Source organism: Lipotes vexillifer, unplaced genomic scaffold, assembly GCF_000442215.2.
Source record: "Lipotes vexillifer unplaced genomic scaffold, Lipotes_vexillifer_v1.1 scaffold826, whole genome shotgun sequence".
Taxonomy (NCBI): Eukaryota; Metazoa; Chordata; class Mammalia; order Artiodactyla; family Lipotidae; genus Lipotes; species Lipotes vexillifer.
This window is the reverse complement of record NW_006789439.1, coordinates 1192912-1208913: the sequence shown is the minus strand read 5'-3', so window position 1 is coordinate 1208913 and position 16002 is coordinate 1192912. Positions and strand designations below refer to the sequence as shown.

Here is a 16002-nt window from a genome sequence, read left to right as displayed (position 1 = left end):
CTCTATGTTCCTCCCATCATGTTCCCTACATGTTAGAAGGATTTTTAAAAGCTTATGTGTAGGCATGAGGAAAGAGAGATGTTTCTTTGCCAGTTTCATTTTTTCCCAAAGTTATTGATTTATTCAGTACTTTTCTATTTCCCAGAATTTTATAACATTTTTAAATTCTCCCTTTTTAAATTTTTACTAACAGTACACGTATTTTATCCTTTTTCTTTTTTTTTTTCTTATCAGAGACCTTATTTTACTGGTCTTTTCAAAGTACCAGCTTTTGTTAATTTTTTTTGTTTCATGATTCACTAATTTATGTTTTTGTCTTTTTCTGCCCACACTAGATCTATTTTACTGTATTATTATTTTTTGTCCACTTTAAATTACATCCCGAACATGTTTATTTTCTTGTTTAAAAATGCATTCAAGGTGAAGAAAGATCAGTTGATAGTTTGGGCAGTAAGCTTTGACTTTTTAGAGTTCCCTTTTTTCTTTTTTCTTTTTTTTTTTAAGATGAGGTGTAACTGATGTAGAAACATTGTGTTATTTTCAGGTGCACAACATGAATCGACGTATGTATATATTGTGAAATGATTACCAGAATAAGTTTAATTAACATCCATCACCACACATAGTTAAATTATTTTCCTTGTGATGGGAATTTCTAAGATTTATTCTCTGCAACTTTCAAATATACAGTATTGTTAACTATATCAGCATGTGGTACATTATATCGTCAGGACTCATTTATGTCATAACTCCGAGTTTGTACCTTTTGACCGCCACCTTCACTAATTCCTACCCCCCCTCCATCACCCCCTAAAAGGCCTGGCTGTGCTTCTGGATACCACTGTTCTCTGTATCTGAGTTCAGTGTTTTGGGTTTTTTGTTTGTTTTTTTAAGAATCTACATATAAATGAGATCATATGGTGTTTGTCTTTCTCTGACTTGTTTCACTTAGCCTAATGACCTCATTTGCATGTTGTTGGAAATGGTAGGATTTTCTTCTGTTTATTGCTGAATAGTATTTCATTGTATAGATTAACCACATTTTCTTCATGCGTTGATGGAGACCTAGGTTGTTCCCATGTCTTGACTGTTGTAAATAGTGCTACAATGAATACAGGGTGCAGATATCTTTTATAGATAGTGATTTTATTTCTTTTGGGTAAATACTTAGGTGGTATTGTTGGATCATACAGTTGTACTTTTTAAAATTTTTTGAGGAACCTGTTTTCCTTAGTGGGTACACCAATTTACATTCCCATCATCAGTGCACATGTCTTCCTTTTTCTCCACATCCTCCACAGTGCTTGTTATTTCTTATTTTTTGGTAATATCCATTCTGACAGGTGTGAGGTGATATCTCATTGTGGTTTTGATTGGCATTTCCCTGATTAGTGATGTTGAGCACCTTTTCATGTTCCTGTTGGTCGTTTGTGTGTCTTTGGAAGAATGTCTATTGTGTCTTCTGCTCATTCTTTGATCATACTGTTCATTTTTTCTGAGTAGTATGAGTTCTTTATTTTTGATAACTTTCTATATATGATTTGTAAATATTTTCTCCCATTCAGTAGGTTGCCTTTTCATCTTGTTGATGGGTTCCTTCGCTCTGCAGAAGCTAAAAGTTTGATATAGTCCAAATTTATTTTTGCTTTTGTTGTCTTTGCTTTTGGTGTCAGTGCCAAAAAGTCATTGCTAAGACTGATGCCAAGGGGCTTAGTTATACTAAATCCTTAGTTTGATAAGGATTGCATTGAATCTGTAGATTGTTTTGGGTAGTGTGGACATTTTAACAGTATTCTTCCAGTCCATGAGCATGGAATATCTTTCCACTTATTTGTGTCTTCTTCAATGTGCTTCATCAACGTCTTACATCTTTTTCACTTTTTTAAGCTTTGTGAAAGCTTCAAGGTATACAAAAGTAGCGTGAATGGTATAATAATATACTTCCTTTGCCTTCCTGTGGGAGAATATTAAAGCAAATCTCAGTGATTATTTTATATCATTCCTAAATTACTTCAATGTGTATTTCTAATAGATATAATCTCTTAAAGATGACATTTATATCATCATACCTAATACAATTTTAAATAAGTTTTTCCTTTTTTATTGAAGTATATTTGACATACAATATTATGTTAGTTTCAGGTATATAACATAATGATTCAAAATTTACATACATTACAGATTGACCACCATAACCATCTGTCACTGTAAAAAAATTATTATATTATATTCCCCAAGCTGTACATTACATCCCAGTAACTTATTTATTTTATAACTGGAAGTTGGTATCACTTAATCCCCTTCACTTATTTTGCCGAATCCCACCCCATCACTAAAATAATTTCTTAATATCATCTAATGTCTAACAGCAGTCAAAGTTTCCCAGTCACTTTAAAGAAGTCTTTTATATTTTCTCTTTGAGTCAGAGATCAAGGAAAGTCAACATGTTGATTTGGTTCTTTTAAGTCTATTTATGTCACTTTTCCTTCTCCCTCCCCCTTTCTTGATTTTCTTTGTTAGAGAAACTGGGTCATCTATTCTGTACAATTTTCAGAAAATTATAATTTTGCTGATTATACCTCCATGTTGTCATTTTGTGTGTTTCTCATGTCCTGTATTTCCTGTGTACTTGTAGTTAGATGAGGCTTGATCAGATTCAGGTTTAATTTTTAGCAAGGATATTTTATAAATGTACTCTGTAATTTCTAATGTATCACACCGGGAGGAGCATGTCTAGTTACCTCTTTGTGATGTTTTATCAGTAGGTTCAGTACTGACATTTATCAGTAGGTTCAGGTGTCCTCAGCTTGATGCATCCAGTGTAGAGTGCTCTATCATCCTTTCACCTAGTGGGCTTTAGTAGCTGATAATTGAGTAATTTCATTGGGTATTGCAAAAATGGTGATATTATTTTTTTTCTCCTGCATATATTTTAAAATATTTTTCTTTTAGAAGAACTTTTTTCATCAAATATTTGGTCATACTTAAACACCCTTATTAAAAGAAAAGCAGGGTAGATTTTCAGTTAAAAATTTTTTCCTCATGAGCTGGTAACTCCAGTGTAATGTGAGTTCTTTAGCATTGATGTTAGGTCATTGTGAAGGCAAGGATTTTTACGTTTATTCCAGTCTTATTGCAATGATCATTCCTTTAAAAATGTTTAAATTTTCTCATCTTGGGCCAGCAGCAGCTCATAATACTGGTAATTTTGATACTTACCTAAAGTATTTCTTCCTCCAAAACTTCAATTAGCCATTTCTTTAAAAAGAACGGTCCTTTGGTGAGACCTGGTCCTTAGAGACCACAGTAATGTGGGTGCAAAGGTGCCAGTTGCTTTTAGGTTGTTATTGTTTCAAGATTTTTTCAATTCACAAAGCTAACAAAATATTTTTGAGACAAATATATTTGAACTCATTTATTTCCAGTTCTTATGTAATTTTACACGTTTTCCTCTTCCAGTTTTTTGTTTGTATCTCTTGTATGTTGTAAACTCTTGCTTGCTAGTGTTAACATAATTGCATATATACTAGTTTCTTTAAAAAGCAACATCAGTGTTAACATTAACATTGTAATACAGTTTTAAGATGTTTGCAGTTATTTTTGTCCTTAAAGTGTATTTTGCAAAGAATGTATAGTAAAATCACAGAATTTTTAAATCTATTGAGATAATTCTGTGTGCGGTTCTACCACCAAGCTAGTAGGTTTATTTGTTACATTTTGCTTTTCATTTTTAGGGAATTTTTTTCATGTTGAATAAATTTTCCAAAGTCAAAACTGCAAAACAAGCTACATTCATAGATGTCTAGTCTTTCACTCCTGTCCACTCTACTTTGCTTTTTCTGTCCCCTTGTAGGTATCTATTTTCACTAGTTTTTGGCTTATTCTTTCTTTTAATAGAAGTAAATGTGAATTTCTTTTTAGGTGCTCGCTCCCACCACCTTAGGGAAAAGGTAGTACAGAATACACAGGGTTTAATATCTTACCTTTTTTACTTAATGAGAAATACACTCTGGAAATCACTTCATGGGTATATATGGAAAATCTCATTTCTTTATACCACTGTGTAGAAAGTATGCAAGTGCCTCAGTTCCCCCTAGCCATAGTGTAGTATATTGTCAAATGCTTGGGGTTTTGCCAGTCTGAGAGGTGAAATGGCATCTAAATCTAGTATTAATTTGAATTTGTTTTTACTGTGAGCAAGATGAAACAACTTTTCTGTTTATCCTTATTTCCATTTCGTGTGTGCTGAAAACTAATCTTATCTCTTGCCTATTTTTTTATGAGTAACTGGTCTTTCTAAATTTTCATAGGAATCTGTATTTGAAGTTTTGATTCTATTTTTGGCTCAGGTTTTTAGGAACAGTTTCAAAATTTTATCTGAATAAACTACAACAATTAGATTTTGTTCTATTTTTCTTTTTTCTCTTATTTTCGTTAAAATATGTTTATTGTATTTGACCAGATATTATGATCTGTATGATTTCTCCTCTGTGGAACTTACTGAGGTATTCATTACATAGTATGTGATCCACTTTTGTGACTTACATACTCATGTATAAACATATTTTCTTCTGAAAAATTTTAAAGTCTTATCTGTTGCGTTTTTCTCTTAATTCATCAGAAAAAAATTTAATTCATTTATTGTACGAGGTGAGGATCCAATTTCATTTTTCTTCTGTCTTTTTTACTCTTATAGAGATAGCCAGTTAAAATATGCAGTGTCATTTTTTTTTCACATTACAGATATATATATTTTAGGGTAAAGGCTAAGTCAACTATAACAAAATGGAAATGCAGAACATAGTGGTGTAAATAACCTAGAAGTTTACTTTTCATAAGTGAAAGTCCTGCAGTTGTAAGAAAATGGTATCAGTATGCTCCATGAGGTTATTCACTGGGCTAAGTTTTTTACATCTGGTTTTTTTCATGACCTAATGATATATAATTATGCTTTTTTTGTTTTCCTTACCTAATTCTCACCCAAAGTTTGTCTATTCTCTTGTCTTGTTTTCAGAAAATCAAATTTTGGTTTTATTGATCCTCTTCAGTATGTCATTATATGTATTTTATATTTTTATTGGTTGTATGAGTTTGTGCTTTCACAGCCTTTAGCAGGTAGGTAGCACTCAGTCCACATCCTTTGTAGCACCTTTGTGTTCTTGGAGGCCAGATATACATGAGTGAGAACCTTCCTTTCTCTCTGAGAATCTAATTTTCCTCAGGAGCTTGATATTCACATCCTTGTCCCATGTCTTTCTATCATGGTTCTCTCTTCTCCAGAGGAGAAAGTTGTTGGGCTAGTCTCAGTCCTGAAACCTGTCAGAGCCCAAGGACTGTGATAAGATGTTATCTCTGTTTTTCAAATGAGTAAGTTAAGGTTTAGAACAGGTAAGTAATTTACCAGTGACATAGTAGGTGAAAGCTGAACTACAGAATCCTTTTTCTTAAATGCCATATGGCATAATTGTCATAGAAACAAAGAAAACTAGGTTAATTCATCACATCAATCGACTAAAGAAGAAAAATCATATGATCATATCACTAGATGAGGAAAAAACATTTGACAGAATTCAGCACCCATTCATGATAAAAATTCTCACTAAACTAGAACAGAGGGGAACTTCCTCAACTTGACAAAGAACGCTACAGCTAACATCATATTAATGGTGAGAAACTCCACACTTTCTCATGAAGATCAAGTACAAGGCAAGGATGTCCCTTCTCACCACTTCTTTTCAACATCCTCCTGGAATTGCTTGCTGATGCAGTAAGGCAAGAAAAGGAAATTAAAGGTATACAGATTGAGAAGGAAGGTATAAAACTTGTTTGCAGATGACACGATAGTCTATGTACAGCATCCAAAAGAATTGACAAAAAATTTCATGGAACTGATGAGTAGTTATTGCAGGATTGCAGGGTACAAGGTTAATATATTAATAGGAAAGTAAATTGCTTTCCTGTATACCAATGGTGAGCAAGTGCAATTTGAAATTAAAAACAAAATACAGTTTACATTAGCACCCCCAAATTTGAAAATCTTAGGTATAAATCTAACAAAATACATATAAGATCTACATGAGGACAACTACAAAACTTTGGTAAATGAAACCAAAGAACCAAATAAATGTGGATAGATATTCCACATTCAGGGATAGGAAGACTCAGTATTTTTAAGATGTCAGTTCTTCTGAAATTGATATATAGATTCAGTGCAATCCCAATCAAAATTCCAGCAAGTAGTTATATGGATGTCAACAAACTGATTCTGAAATTTATATGGAGAAGCAAAAGACCCAGAAAGCCAACACAGTATTGAAGGAGAATAACAAAGTTGGAGGACTGATGCCACTCAACTTCCAAGATTTAGTATGAAGATACAGTGATCATGACAGTGTGGTTTTGGTGAAAGAACAGACAGGTTGATCAGTGAAACAGAATGGAGAGCCCAGAATAGAGCCCCTCCTATAAATATAGTCAACTTATTTTTGACAAAGGAGCAAAGATAGTCTCCCCAACAAGTGCTACTGGAACAGCTGAACATACATGTACAGAAGAATGAATTGAGACACAGATACTACACTCTTCACAAAAATTAACTCAAAATGGATCATAGACCTAAATATAGAATGCAGAACTATAAAACTCTTAGAAGATAAGGTAAGAGAAGATCTAGATGAGTTGGGTATAAAGATGTCTTTTTAGGTACCACACCAAAGGCATAATCCATGAAAAAAAATATTTGATAAGCTGGACTTTTGCAAAAGATACATGTGATAAAGGGCTGTTATCCAAAATATACAAAAACCTTTTAAACTCAGCAATAAGAAAACAACCCGATTAGGAAGTAGACCAAAGAACTTAACAGACATCTCACCAAAGAAGATATACAGATGGAAAATAAGCATATGAAAAGATGCTTCACGCCATATGTCATTAAGGAAATGCAAACTGAAATAACAATGAAATACTGCTACACTGTCAGAATAGCCGAAGTCTGGAACACTGGAAACCATAAATGCTGGCAAGGACGTGGAGTGTCAGGAATTCTCATATATTCTTGGTGGGAATGCAAAATTATATAGCCACTTTGGAAAACAGTTTGGCTCTTCTTACAAAACTGACCATACTCGTACCATACGATCCAGCAACTCGTTGGTATTTATCCAAAGGAGTTGAAAACTTACATATACACAGAAACCTGCACGTGGATCTTAAAACAGCTTTATTCATAATAGGCAAAACATGGAAGCAACCAAGATGTCCTTCAGTAGGTGAATGGATTAATAAACTGTGGTATGTCCCAGCAATGGGGTAATTATCAGTAGTAAAACAAAATGAGTTGTCAAGCCATGAAAAGGCCTGAGAGGTACGTGGTACCATAAATGCAAATTACTAAATGAAAGAAGCCAACTGAGAATGCTACATACTATGTGATTCCAACTATATTCTGAAAAAGGCAAAACTGAGGAGACAGCAAAAAGATCAGGGGTTGGGAGGAATTTGGATGAATAGGCAGAGCACAGAGGATTTTTAAGGTAGTGAAGATACTGTGTATGATGTTATAATGATGGATATGTCATTACACATTTGTCCAAACCCTTAGGTATTAAAATGTACAGTATTAAACCCTTAGGTAAACAGAACTTTGGGTGATTATGATGTGTCAAAATAGGTTCATCCTTGGTGATAAATGTACCAGTCTGGTGGAGGATGTTGATAATGGGGGAGGCTATGCATCTTTGGTGGCAGGGGGTATATGGGAAATCTGTTCCTTCTTCTCAATTTTATTTTAAACCTAAAAGTGTTCTAAAAATTTTTTTAAAAATACTAGGAAATTTTTTGTTGTTGATAGTGAACCAATAATGGATGTCAGCAGTTCTTAAACTTCAGCATGCATCAGAAGCATCTGAAAGGCTTGTTAAAACTCAGGTTGTCGGATCCTGTCTCCATTGTTCTGTTCAGTACATCTAGGATGGATCTGAGAACATATGTTGCTAAGGAAATTTCCATGTCTAATGCTGCTCTAGGGACCACACTTTAAGGATCTCTAAAGTATCTAATTCTGTATATCATATTATGTCCTTATAAAACAATGCCATGCAGAATCTTCCATACTTTGGTTAAAAAATTAAATATGATGTAAATATGGTATTAACGTGACTTGATACTGTGTTTTTATTTTTCTCATGCTTGTATTTCTGTGAACTTGATGCTAGCAAGTAGAAAGCTTTTTAAAAAGGGGATGACGTATAAATATTTTTTCATCACTGTGATACTTATTAGAATATATCTCATTAAAGTATGAGTCTAACACAAATTAACATAAATTCTATGGTTAATTTGGATTGTTTTGGACTTTGTAAAATGCTTTGGTAAATTATCTCCTTTGTACATTTTTTTCCACTTTGGTGGTTGCATTCAACTTTGTCCTGATTGTCTAAATCAGCTAGTGTTGATTTAGTTATTTTAAATATTAATTACCCATGTATGTAAGTATACACATACTTAAAATATGCAGAACAGTTGATTTAGCTATTTTAAATATTAGTCTGCTTACACATACTTTTGTATGTACACACATTTTTAAAATAGTTGAAACAACATTGGTTGGTTTGAACAACTGTGCAGTTCTGAGAACATACGATTTATAACCTTTTCTTTAAAGGATTTAAAGACGATTCAATCTCTTTATATTGGTAGAAGGAAATTTCTCATTCCATAGATTTTTGCCTTTGTTTACAGTGTTCTAGCCATTGGAATACATACCTAATTGTTTAATTTTAATGATTATGAAAATGAATTGTCCAGCTCATGTAAATGAGTTGTCCAACTCACCATTGTGAAGTTCTCATTTTCTAAAGACCTGAGTTATCTGGATGAGTAAAGAGCTATGAGGCTGAAGGATTCACAGTGTCTGTGAGAAAGTCCAGCTGCTGTGGCATGAGTTTGTTTATTTAAAAAAATGATGCAGTTCTCCAAGGCTTCTGATTATGAAACCTAATCAGTTTTCCTATTTATTGTCTGTTGGACTTGGGTGAATGGAAGGAAGGAAACACTGTTGGCTTTGTGGAAAAGGAAGAGATGGATAGGAGAGTGGAGTTAACTTCTTATTTTAGGGATTAAATTTTTTATTCCCAGTAGTGTAACACCTGACATTTGGTTTGACATTTGTTTTTCAGTGACACTGTTTGAAAAGTTACCAGATAAGTGACAGACTTTCAGATTAATATTTTTAAATGTAAAGGGGTCTTATGCTAATTTGTTCTTGTTTTAACAGAGAGGATCTGACGAACTACTCTCAGGCAGTGTTCTCAGTAGTCCAAACTCTAACATGAGCAGCATGGTGGTTACAGGTAAGTGTTAACTCTCTTAACAGTCTCATTATTTGCCATTTTGCAGAGCAGAATGTTAAAAGTTTAGTGTGTTTTACCAGAATAGCCTTTATTTTTAAATACTTTGTGTTGAAACAGTTTAGAGAAATTTTACTACAGTATGTATGTGTCAAGTGAAAAAACCTGAAGTGGGTGATTTGTGGGCAAGTAACTAAATCTGATTGCTTTTTTTTTTTTTTAATCACAAAAATGTAACCTTTTTTTCTTTCATGTTACAAGTTCCCTCACTCTCACTCCTTTTGTACTTTTGTGCTTAGCTTCTATTGTGTGTCATAAAATATTTTTATTTTAAGTATTTCTTCTCTATCCCACAAATCCTAAAGCCCAAACTGTAAAAAAAAAAAAAAATACCATAAGATTCAGTTGCATAGCTGTTTTTTTTATGTGCTTTAAATCTTTTTTCTGTGTGGTAACAGTATTTTTAATTCTTTGGATTGGTTTCCTTTATTTATTTACTTGGAAATATAAAATGATTTATTTAGTCTTCATAGTTAGGGTGTTTAAGCTTTATATGTTTGAAACATTACTGTTGGTTGGTTGTAATGTCTGTCTATAAATAAATACAGACTAATTTTTAGAACTTAGTTCCATGGCCAGTGGACCAAATTTGAATCTGATGATGACTGAATTAGTTTGCCTTATAACCCTACATTTTATATTATTACCTAAAGCCAAAGTTTCTTTTTTCTAAACCCTTTTCTGAATTACTTGTTTGAGGAATCATATTGGGCAATATCAAGATTGTAAAAGAATGGAAGCATTTTGATTTCCTTCAGGTAGCCATGCTTGTGTATATGTACACCTCAGTGCACATGTACACATCCCTGACAATTAAGTAAAAATTATAATGAAGTAGTTTTCAAATATAGTTATAATGATGTTAAGATGAACTTTTCTGTACATCATCATTACTGAGTTTTCCATGTCATGATTACAAAGCAAAGTCACTAGGCCATGATTTTGATAGTTAAGGTACCATGTACAAATAATTGAACAAACAGGCTCAAATATCTGTATCTCTGCTTTGCCAGTTTCATGTTTTTTGAAATAGTACATTTAATGATTGATAATGGAAATGTTTTCTAAATTAATATGTAGGGCTATGACAGAGTACTGGTAGTAGCCTTTCCTTCTTTCCATCTTTCCCCAAAATCGAAAACTACAAAACTGAATAAAATATATGGGACAACTATTGTCTGGAATTGATGAGTAAATAGTACAAGGTAATGAAACCTGAGATAAGGGAAACACATGAAGTGAGTCTCATGAATACTTTGGCTTTTCTGTTTTGGGGTACCCTACTGTTGTAGCACATGGAGGTGGAGCGAAGTAAAGCATGGAGGTCTCACTGTGCTGAAGAGACTAAGATTGGAATTCAAAGCTGCTGAGACATGTGGGATTTATGGAAAAGGATCCTGAAAAAGGAACTTGTCCAAGGGTTTGGGCATAGGTTGGAGGGCAGAATTTGGTGTGGGGATTCTTAACTTAATTCAGAATTTTGAATAATGGCTGGGCTTCATATGTGTAAGTTGAGACTCTCCTGGTCTATCAGAAATGACCAACTGTGGGTCAGAGATAGAATGGTGATTCCATAGGTTGTGCAGTGCTCTGAGACATTGGAGTTCTGGGTAGTTAGAATGCATATGTCTTACAGCTTACTTCAGACATTCTGTTTAGACTGCAGAAAGCTCAGGCCTTAAGGGAAAGGATCATACACTATAGTAAGTGACAGCCATAAGACTAAGTTAAGAAACTGATAGTCCAGCCTGACAAGACATGAAGGATTCACCAGTAATTGAATTGCCTGCCTAAATAAAACAGTGTGCCCTAAGGAAGACAACATGATTCAGTCTTCCCACAGCTATCATCTACAATATCCTGCATACCATCAAATTTTACGAATACTGTGAAGAAGCATTCAATAAGAATAGACCTCAAAATGACCTTGATATTGGAATTAGCAGACAAGGACTATAAATATTTTTAAAGCTATAAAAGAAAATATTGAAATAATGAACATGGAAGAATGTGTTGAGAAAAGAAAGCATATAGAAATGCTCTAATTGAAAAGTATAAAATTTGGAATGAAAAATTCACTGGTTGAGAGTAACAGCAGTTTGAAGAGAACTGAAGAAAGGTTAATGAACTTGAATACAGATTGATAGAAATTACTCAGTTTTCCAGAGAGAGTAAAAGTATATCTTTGGGGAGATCAAGTAGTCTAATATACATATACATGTAATTGCAGTTTCAGAGAGGGAATAAAGAGAATGGTGCCAAATATTTATGTAATTGAAGCAGTAATAGTTGAAAACTTCTAAAATTTGAAGAAAACTGTCAGGTAGGATAAGTAAAAAGAAACATACCAAGGCACACAATAATCAAAATATTGAAAGCTAATAATAAAGAGAAAATCTTATAAGCAAGCAAGAAAAAGATATATCACAGGAGACTAACACCTTGCGTTAAAAGAAAAAAAACAGTTCTTTAGGCTGAATGGACTAGCACTAGACAGAACCTTGGATCTGCAGGAAATAACAAGGAGTACCAGGAATGGTAAATAAATGTGTGAAAATTTAAAAAAGCTATCTCTTTTACTCCTTTAAACTTCTTTGAAAGACTGTTTAGGTATACAGAAATCCTTTGAATTATGTGGTTCATTCTGTACATAGATGTTTATATGACAGTGATTAGCACAAAGTGAAGATAAATGGAATTTTACAGTTTAAGGTTTTTATATTTTACATGGAGTGATAGAGTATTAACTCTTACATAAGAATATTCTGGTAAATTAAAGTTGCATATTGAAACAATGTCTTTAAAAAGGTACAAAGACTTATATTCAAAAGCAAATAGAAAGTTGGAGGGCTGACTCCTGCTTTTAAAAGTTATTGTAAACCTTACAGTAATCAAAACAAAGTCGTATTAGCATAAAGAAAGATAAATAGATCAATGGAACAGAATAGAGAGTCCGGAAATAAAGCCACACAGTTATGGACAACTGGTTTTTGACAGAGGCACAAAGGCAATTCAGTGGAGGAAAAAAATAGATTTTTCAGCAAAGGATTCTGTAACAATAGGCTATCCATATGCTGCCAACAACAGCAGCAACAAGCTATTGATACTTGGATCTATACTTCATACAAAAATGAGCTCCAAATGGACTTTGATGTAAATGTAGAACCTAAAAAGTATAAAACTTCTAGAAGAAAGCATAGTAGAAAATCTTTGTGACCTTGGGTTATGCAGAGATTTCTTTAATGTGACCCCAACAGCACAATCTATGAAAGAACAAATGGGACTTCATTAGTTTTAAAAACTTACATTATTCAAAAGACATTGTTAAGAGAATGAAAAGATAAGCCATAGAGCGGCAGATCTTTACAAAGATGTCTGATATATATATATATATATATATATATATATATATACACACATATGTATATATATAGCTGATAAAGGATTTTTATCCAGAATATACATAAATTCAGACTACATATATAAACTCTAAAACTCAACAATAAGGCAGCAAACAACCCAATTTGATAAATTGGCAAAAGTAATTGAATTGGTCAGCAAAAAAGATATACAGATGGCAAGTAAGCACATGAAAAAGATGTTCAGCATCATTTGTCGTTAGAGAAAAGCAAAGTGAGATAACACTACACATCTCTGCAGCAGCTAAAATTTGAAAGACTGATCATACTAAGTGTTGGAAAGGATGTGGGGGAACTGTAACACTCATATACTGTTGATGGGAAAGTAAAATTGTAGAACTACTTCGGAAAACAATTTGGCAGTTTCTTAAAAAGTTAAACATTTACTGTATGATCCAGCTATTTGTTTCCTAGGTGCTTACCCAAGGAATATGAAGGCATATACTCATTAAAACACTCATATGAATGTTCATAGTAGCTTTATTCGTAATATCTAAAATCCAGAACAACCCAAGTGTCCATCAGCAGATGAATATATAAAAAGATAGCTCTTTTGGTATTGAATTCCATTGCATACAGTGAAATACTGCTTGGCCATATAGAGTGACCTATATGTTACATGCAGCAGCAGGGATAAATCTCTTAAATAATTATGCTCTGTGAAAGACAGGGGAAGAAAAGAGTATGTCCGGTATGAGTCTATTTATATAAAACTCTAGGAGATTGCATATTAAAGCAAATTGGTGGTTGCTTGGAATTTAGAGGTGGGTAGAGCAAGGGAGAGCGTTGTGAAGGGCATAAGGAAATTTGGGGGTGATGGATATGTATATTCCCTTATGCTGAAGGTTTCACAGATGTAAATATATGTCAAAACTTGTCAGATTGTAACTTCATAGGCATCTTATTTTATGTGAATTGTACCTCCAAAAGATTATTTAAAAAGAAAAGCCCATAGAGGAATTAAAATGGAATACTGTCAAATATAGCAAGAGAAGAACAACAAAACACTGGACAGTTAGAAAGTAAAGAGCTAGATGTTAAACCCAGTCATAAACGTAAATGTAAATTAGTTAAACTAACATAGTTTAGTGCAGTAACCACTAGTTTTGTGAGACTGGAGCATGTGGAATGTGACTACTCCTAATTGAGATGTAAATGGGTTTGTGTGTTGTTCAAAGACGTAGTACCAAAAAAATAACACAAAATAATCTCATTTTTAAAAATATTGATTTATATGTTGATATGGTAATATTTCAGATATATTGGGTTAAAATATATTAAAATTAATTTATTTGCAACTATATGCCAGTAATAATGGACAACCTGGAAGAAATGGACAAATTCTTAGAAAAGCACAACCTTCTGAGACTGAACCAGGAAGAATTAGAAAATATAAACAGACTAGTCATAAGCACTGAAATTGAAACTGTGATTAAAAATCTTCCAACACACGAAAGTCCAGGACCAGATGGCTTCACAGGTGAATTCTATCAAACATTTACAGAAGAGCTAACACCCATCCTTCTCAAACTCTTCCAAAAAATTGCAGAGGAAGGAACACTCCCAGACTCATCTATGAGGCCACCATCACCCTGATACCAAAACCAGACAAAGATACTACAAAAAAAGATAACAGACCAGTGTGACTGATGAACATAGATGCAAAAATCCTCAACAAAATAACTAGCAAATAGAATCCAACAACACATTAAAAGGATCATACACCATGATCAAGTGGGATTTATATAAGCCAGGGATGCAGGGATTCTTCAATATATGCAAATCAATCAATGTGATACACCATATTAGCAAGTTGAAGAATGAAAACCATATGATCATCTCAATAGATGCAGAAAAAGCTTTTGACAAAATTCAACACCATTTATGGTAAAAACTCTCCAGAAAGTGGGCATAGAGGGAATCTAATATAATAAAGCCCATATACGACAAACCCACAGCAAACATCATTCTCAATGGTGAAAAAGTGAAAGCGTTTACTCTAAGATCAGGAACAAGACAAGGATGTCCACTCTTGCCACTATTATTCAACATAGTTTTGGAAGTCCTAGCCATGACAATCAAAGAAGAAAAAGAAATAAAAGGAATCCAAATTAGAAAAGAAGTTAAACTGTCACTGTTTGCAGATGACTTGATACTATACATAGAGAATCCTAAAGATGCCACCAGAAAACTAGTAGAGCTAATCAATGAATTTGGTAAAGTTGCAGGATACAAAATTAAAGCACAGAAATCTCTTGCATTCCTATGCACTAACAAAGAAAGATCAGAAAGAGAAATGAAGGAAACAATCCCATTCACCATTGTAACAAAAAGAATAAAATACCTAGGAATAAACCTATCTAAGGAGGTAAAAGACCTGTACTCAGAAAACTATAAGACACTGATGAAAGAAGTCAAAGATGACAAACAGATGGAGAGATATACCATGTTCTTGGATTAGAAGAATCAACATTGTGAAAATGACTATACTACCCAAAGCAATCTGCAGATTCAATGCAATCCCTATCAAATTACCAATGGCAGTTTTTATAGAACTAGAACAGAAAATCTTAAAATTTCTGTGGAGATACAGAAGACCCTGAATAGCCAAAGCAATCTTGAGGGAAAAAAATGGAGCTGGAGGAATCAGACTCGCTGACTTCAGACTAGACTACAAAGCTACAGTCATCAAGACAGTATGGTACTGGCACAAAAACAGAAATATAAATCAATGGAACAGGATAGAAAACCCAGAGATAAACCCACGCACCTCTGGTCAACTAATCTATGACAAAGGAGGCAAGGATATACAGTGGAGAAAAGACAGTCTCTTCAGTAAGTGGTGCTGGGAAAACTGGACAGCTACATGTAAATGAATGAAATTAGAACACTCCCTAACACCATACACAAAAATAAACTCAAAATGGATTAGAGACCTTAATGTAAGGCCGGGCACTATAAAACTCGTAGAGGGAAACGTAGGAACAACACTTTCTTACATAAATCAAAGCAAGATCTTCTTTGATCCACCTCCTAGAGTAATGGAAATAAAAACCAGAATAAACAAATGGGACCTAATGAAACTTAAAAGCTTTTGCAAAGCAAAGGAAACTACAAACAAGATGAAAAGACAACCCTCAGAAAGGGGGAAAATATTTGCAAATGAATCAGTG

The 16002-nt window shown here is 33.5% G+C and overlaps 1 protein-coding gene across 4 annotated transcripts in view; it reads left to right on the top strand.

Moving 5' to 3' along the window:
* Positions 1-16002, top strand: part of PTBP2 (polypyrimidine tract binding protein 2) — an 81334-nt gene that overhangs the window by 12634 nt on the left and 52698 nt on the right. For all 4 annotated transcript variants that reach the window (XM_007462614.1, XM_007462612.1, XM_007462611.1 and 1 more), the window contains exon 3: positions 9278-9353. In XM_007462614.1, the coding sequence (XP_007462676.1) occupies positions 9278-9353 (76 nt within the window). The remainder of the gene's footprint in view (positions 1-9277; positions 9354-16002) is intronic.